Source organism: Phocoena phocoena, chromosome 7, assembly GCF_963924675.1.
Source record: "Phocoena phocoena chromosome 7, mPhoPho1.1, whole genome shotgun sequence".
Lineage (NCBI taxonomy): Eukaryota > Metazoa > Chordata > Mammalia > Artiodactyla > Phocoenidae > Phocoena > Phocoena phocoena.
The window spans coordinates 72,024,004-72,030,389 of record NC_089225.1 but is presented as its reverse complement, the minus strand read 5'-3'; the positions used below and the strand labels follow the sequence as shown (position 1 = coordinate 72,030,389).

The following is a 6,386-nucleotide window of genomic DNA, read 5'->3' as shown; positions in this document are numbered from 1 at the left end:
CTCCCTGTGCTCTGACCGAAGCCCGAGCCTCAGCTCGCAGCCCCGCCCGCCCTGGCAGGTGAGCAGACAAGCCTCTCGGGCTGGTGAGTGCTGGTCGGCCCTGATCCTCTGTGCGGGAATCTCTCCGCTTTGCCCTCCGCATCCCTGTTGCTATGCTCTCCTCCGCGGCTCCGAAGCTTTTCCCCTGTGCCACCCGCAGTTTTCGCCCATGAAGGGGCTTCCTAGTGTGTGGAAACATTTCCTCCTTCACAGCTCCCTCCCACTGGTGCAGGTCCCGTCCCTATTCTTTTGTCTCTGTTTTTTCTTTTGCCCTACCCAGGTACGTGGGGGTTTTCTTGCCTTTTGGGAGGTCTGAGGTCTTCTGCCAGTGTTCAGTAGGTGTTCTGTAGGAGTTGTTCCACGTGTAGATGTATTTCTGGTGTATCTGTGGGGAGGAAGGTCACCTCCGTGTCTTACTCTTCCGCCATCTTCCCGGAAGCCCCCCTCTTGAATAACTAGGCTTTAGAATGCTTAGGCCCTGGATTCTACCTCACCCAGTTTCTGACTAAAACTGAAGTGGATTTAGCCCCTACTTGGCTTCTGAATAACTAGCCTTTACAATGCTTAGGCCCTGGATTCTACCTCAGCAAGTTCCTGCCTAAAATTCTATAAGAGAAATTTTTTTCGCCGGTTACTTGATGAACAACATTGTCTTTGTCTGAAATCCAAGAAAAAAAGAAAACATGTACCATAGTTATTAATTAACATTATTTTTAAACTCTAATTTTTCCTCTTCTTTGTAGTATGACTCAGTGGAATCAAGTCCAACAGTTAGAAATAAAATTTTTGGAGCAAGTTGATCAATTCTATGATGACAACTTTCCTATGGAAATTCGGCATCTGTTGGCCCAGTGGATTGAAAATCAAGACTGGTAGGATCAAACATTATTGTATTTTCCCTAGAGGTTGATGCACAAATGCTTTATGCTCTATCCACGTGGATTTATTCTATGGTCCACTTTTGATTCAGTTGATACATTCTTATCAGGTAAAGAACTTTCCTTGAGGATTTGGAAAGCTTCCTTAACGGAGGAGAATCATTGTCCTTTCTGGTTTCATCCACTGTAGATGAAAAAATGGTTCTAGTGCTTTGTTTTTTAATAAGCTAATCTCCAACGATTTCTAAGTATTAAAAAGACAAGAAGTAAATCTCTTGTTTCTATCAATTCTCTATCATAGACTCAATATAAATATTTTTCTTAACATGTTTTACAAACGTTTTTTAAAGCTCTATTCACCTTGTACAATTAAAAACATATTTTGCTTTAAATAGTTGTCTTAAAATTTTTCTTTTGATAAAATATACATAACATAAAATGTACCATTTTAACCATTTGTTAGGTATACAGTTTAGTGGCATTAAGTATATTCACACTGTTGTGCATCCATCTCCAGAACTTTTTCATCTGTGTACTTATTAATAACTGTGTACTTATTAATAACTGTGTACTTATTGATAACTGTGTACTTATTAAATAATAATTCCTCATTCTCTCCACCCCGGCCCCTGGCAACCATTATTCTGTTTTCTGTCTCTGAATTCAACTAGTCCAGGTACTTCATACAAGTGTAATCACACAATATTCGTTATTTTGTGACTGACATTTTACTTAGCACATTCTTTCAAGGTTCATTCATATGAGCAGCATGTATCAGAATTTCCTTCCTTTTTAAGACTGAATAATATTCTATTGTATGTATCTACTACATTTTACTTATTCATCCATCCTTCAGTGAACATCTGAGTTGTTTCCACCTTTCAGCTATTGTGAATAAAGCTGATATAAATGTTGATGTCAAGTATCTACTCAAGTCCCTGCTTTCAATTCTTTTAAGTATCTACCCAGAAGTGAAATTGTGTATTTTTTGTTTTTAATTTGAGGAATCTCCATACTGTCTTATACAGTGGCTGTACCATTTTCCATTGCCACCAGCAATATATAAGGGTTCCAGTTTTACATCCTCACCAAAACTTATTTTGTGTTTTCAATAATAGCCATCCTAATAGGTGTGAAGTGGTATCTTATGGTTTGATTTGCATTTCCCTAATGATTAGTGATGTTGAATATACTTTCATGTGTACAATTTAATTTTTAAAAACCAGTAAATGCTTATCACTGCGGGGTATATTTATCACTTTAAAATGATTATGGTTAAAAAAAAAAGTAGACATTTTACTAAGTTGTTTCCTGCTGTGTAATAGCACTTTTGTTTTTTAGGGAGGCAGCATCTAACAATGAAACCATGGCAACAATTCTTCTTCAAAACTTGTTAATACAACTGGATGAACAGTTAGGTCGCGTTTCCAAAGAGAAAAATCTGCTTTTAATACACAACCTAAAAAGAATTAGAAAAGTCCTTCAGGTGAGAATTCATTCTACTTTTTAAAAATATTTGGATTTACAAGTCCTAAATTTAGCAAAAACAAAAATGTAGCCTCATCTTATTTCCAAACCAGATTTAAGAGGGAAAAAGCTGAGTTCTCTTACTATTTTAAATTTTGTGCTCAATTTTATTTTATTACCCAATGTTTGTTTTGCACCAACTTTTGAATCTAAAATACACTACAAGTGGGAGGGTATGTGATTTACATGTGACTGCTTACTAGTTATGATCAAGTTGAGAATGTGGAACAGGGATTTGAAAGATGCTAGGTTCATGGCTATCTCTCCATCCTCCCTTGCCTTTGTCTCTTATGTAACAATTTAGAGTTGGTATTGTTCTCATTCATAGGTGGAGGCATTATGGTTGTATGTATCCTTCCAGATTTGGCCTAAACTTCACCTCCTTCAAAAGCATTCTGTGGTGCCCTGTAGCTTCCTATTCCAAAAGTTCACCCAGGCAAAGCCCATCTCTCTGTGTTCCCATAACACCTCCAACACATCTGTACCATAGCATTTAGTATATTCTACATTAGTGTTATTTCTATGTTTTTCTTCTCCCTCAAATTGTGGGTTACTTGAGGCAAGGATGTTATATTCAGCTTTGAATTCCCAGTGCCCACCACACAGCTGGATATATAGTAGGTGTGTAATATTCATTGATTAAAGGGATGAATGAATGAGGTAAGTGAAAGAGAGATCTAAAGAATTAAGGGCAGACTAATAATGACCTAAACCCAGAGATGCTTATGAAACAAACTCTGAACATGGACAGCTCTAATATTTACTGAGTGCCTATACAACATATTAGAGAACGTGAAATATACATACGTCATTTCTCAGTGAGGCTTCTTTAGAATCTCAAACTTACAATTAATGCATTTTTACAAAAATTTTCCTAGACTATAATAGAAATGTGCTTGATGTTACTAACACTTGTGAGAGGGACATAGGTATTAATTTTTTATTGTTGTTTGGATTGTTGTTTTTAATTGTTGTTATTGTTTTATTGTTGTTTGGATTGGATTTTTTTCATTGCTGTTTTACTGTTACCTTTGCCCTTGTAATCCCCTACAAATTTGCAAAACACTTGGCTGGGGGTAGGAAATGAACTTGTTGCCAACAAAACAGGATTTTTCACAGTGTAAAGCAAACTATCTATTCCAGAGGTAAGACATTTAACCTTGGCTTTGTTAGTTAGTGCTCTAATCAATAAACCTAAAACAGGGGTTTGGCATACTGCTACCGCAAGTCAAATGTGGTCGCTGCCTGTTCTTGTACGGTCCACGACTGAGAATGGCTTTTACATTAAGTGGTTGAAAAAGAATAAAAGTAAAATAAATAAGTGGCATGAAAATTATAGGAAATTCAAATTTCTGTATTTTAGTGGAATGCAGCTTGCTTAGTCAGTTACGTATTGGCTCTGGCTGCTTTTGCACTGCAGTGGCACCGTTTGAGTAGTTGTGACAGAGACTGTATGGCTCCAAAGCCTAAAATAAAAATGTGTATATGTGTATTGTGTGTGTGTGTGTGTGTTTGTGTGCGCACGTGTGCGCGTGTATGTCTGTATTAAGCATATTTATCTGGCCATTTATAGGAAAGGTTGCTGACCCTTGGTCTTTGCTAGAGGGACATGGGTGGGTAAAATAGGTGATGCATGGTCTTTGGAAATTCTGATTCTCAAAATGTGGCCTTGGGCAAGTCACTTAATTTTTCTAAATTCCTGTATCTTTTCATGTAAATGAGGATGATTATTATCTACCTTTTGGGATTGTAAGAAAGACTGAAGCTTTTATTTTGGCAAAAAAAAAATAGGCTTTCAAAAAACAGACGTTTTTGTTGATAGGGAAAGTAGCAGGATCTTCTCTGTAAATCAAGGGTAAGTGTCCAGCCCATCATTTTTCTGAGTGGAGATAAGATTGTGAGGGAGCCTAAGAACCGGCGGTAATTCCCAGTCACATTTCAGCTCAAGCACAAATGTCTCTGCTTAGGTCATGGGCCTTCCAGCATCTTGTCTCTGTCGACCTTTTCCAATAAACTGCCCCAAGCTCCTCAACATTCCTGCCCCAGAAAAATAGATCTACTCCTTGTTCCTGAGCACAACCAGCTCACTCTTGAATGACTCTGGGCCTCTGTCCATGAGTCTCATGGCCAGGAATGCTCTGCCATCTCTCTTCCTCCAGTCCAGCTCCCATTCATCCCTAGAGGAGCTATGGAGGTCCCAGAGCAGTAAGGGAGCCTTCACCGGTGCTTTACCCCTTATTCTCATTCCTCACGGAGCATGGGCTGCAAGATAAGCAGTATCTCATCTGTGCTGGATGTGTCTAAGCAGGTCACAAGCTCTTTGAAGTTAAAAGTCTGAGTTCCTTTTGTGACCTTCCTCTTCCCTCCAGTACCCAGCATGGTTCTACTACGAACTAGAGACTCCCAAAACAGTTTGATTGGTTAGGATATTTTGTATTTATTTTTATTTATTTATTTTTGGCTGTGCTGTGAGGCTTGTGGGATCTTAGTTCCCCGACCAGGAATTGAACCCGTGCCCCCTGCAGTGGAAGCTCAGAGTCCTAACCACTGGACCGCCAGGGAATTCCCTGGTTAGGATATTTTGAATGGACAAAAACATTTGTTCTTTCCTTTGATTTATAAACTATACTTACTGGGTATTTATATTCAGAACATTGCCAATTATGTTAAGACAAGTCTTTTTGATAAAACAAGATCCCCCTCCCCTCAAAAGAAAAAAAATCACACCTCCTGCTGAAAGAATAGTGACACTGTTCTTACCTGGTTTGAACATTTTCATCCTCTCGCATTTTAAGTACAATCCGTCATAACTATTATAGCATAAAAGAGCAAACAGTATTGTATCAGGGGAGCTAAGCAGGTCTAAGGTAAATTTATTTTAGCTCTTGACAGAGCAACTGGGATCTCCAGTTTCAATATTTTAATTTACTATTTATATCCCACCTACTTCTGATAAGAATTTGGAATGGCTTGTTATAAAAGACAAACAAAACCATTGAACCAAGAGTCAAGGCAATCTCCGAGGTGGAAGCAGTGAACACTAATGTCCAGGTCGCCTTAGTCCCTCTAAGGGGAGGTAGCCTCAGGTGAAGGCCAGGAGCAAGGACTATGTTGTGTTGAATCCTGGCTCTGTGACTTCCTTGCTGTGTGGCTCAGGGCAAGATGTTTACACTCTCTCACCTCAGTTTCCTCAGCGGTGTGAGTGGAATCACAATGGTACCTACTCCACAGGGATGTTAGGAGCATTAAAAAAAATTGTAAAGCATGTGGTAAGGACTGTATTAGGGTTTGCTAAAAATAAATATCTGTCCCAGATATTTCAAGAACGCTTCACCCTGTTCTTAGGACTTTTTTTAAAAAAGCAATAGACTTTATTTTTTTAGAGCAGCTTTAGGTTTACAGAAAAATTGAGCAGAAAGTACAGAAAGCTCCCATATTCTCCCTCTCCACCTGCCTCTCCCAAGTTTCCCATATTATTATCTGGCATTGGTTTTGTACATTTGTTTCAGCTGATGAACCTATTGTGGTACATTATTATTAACTTAAAGTCCAAGATTGCATTAGGGTTTACTCTTTGGGTTGTACAAGTCTATAGGTTTTGACAATGCGTTATGTCATGTATCCACCATTTCAGTTTCACTGCCCTAAAAATTTCCTCTGCTCCACCAATTCATTTGTCCGTCCCTCCCCCACTCCCTAACTCCTGGCAACCACTAATCTTTTTACTCTATAGTTTTAGCTTTTCCAGAATGTCATATAGTTGAAATCATACAGTATGTAAACTTTTCAGATTGGCTTTCCTCACTTAGTAATATGCTTTTAAGTTTCCTCCGTGTCTTTTTGTAGCGTGATAGCTCTTTTTATCGCTGAATGATATTCCTTTTTATGGCAGTAGTACAGTTTGTTTATCCATGTTGGGGATTTATAAACAAAGCTGATATT

General features: G+C 38.5%; 1 protein-coding gene across 1 annotated transcript in view; it reads left to right on the top strand.

Annotated features, from left to right (window-relative positions):
* The first annotated feature begins 780 nt into the window (after positions 1-780).
* The window catches only part of STAT4 (signal transducer and activator of transcription 4), an 83,110-nt gene continuing 77,504 nt past the window's right edge, over positions 781-6,386 (top strand). Inside the window, exons 1-2 of the mRNA XM_065880470.1 lie at positions 781-911; positions 2,259-2,403. Of these exons, the coding sequence (XP_065736542.1) occupies positions 784-911; positions 2,259-2,403 (273 nt within the window). The 5' untranslated portion in view covers positions 781-783. The remainder of the gene's footprint in view (positions 912-2,258; positions 2,404-6,386) is intronic.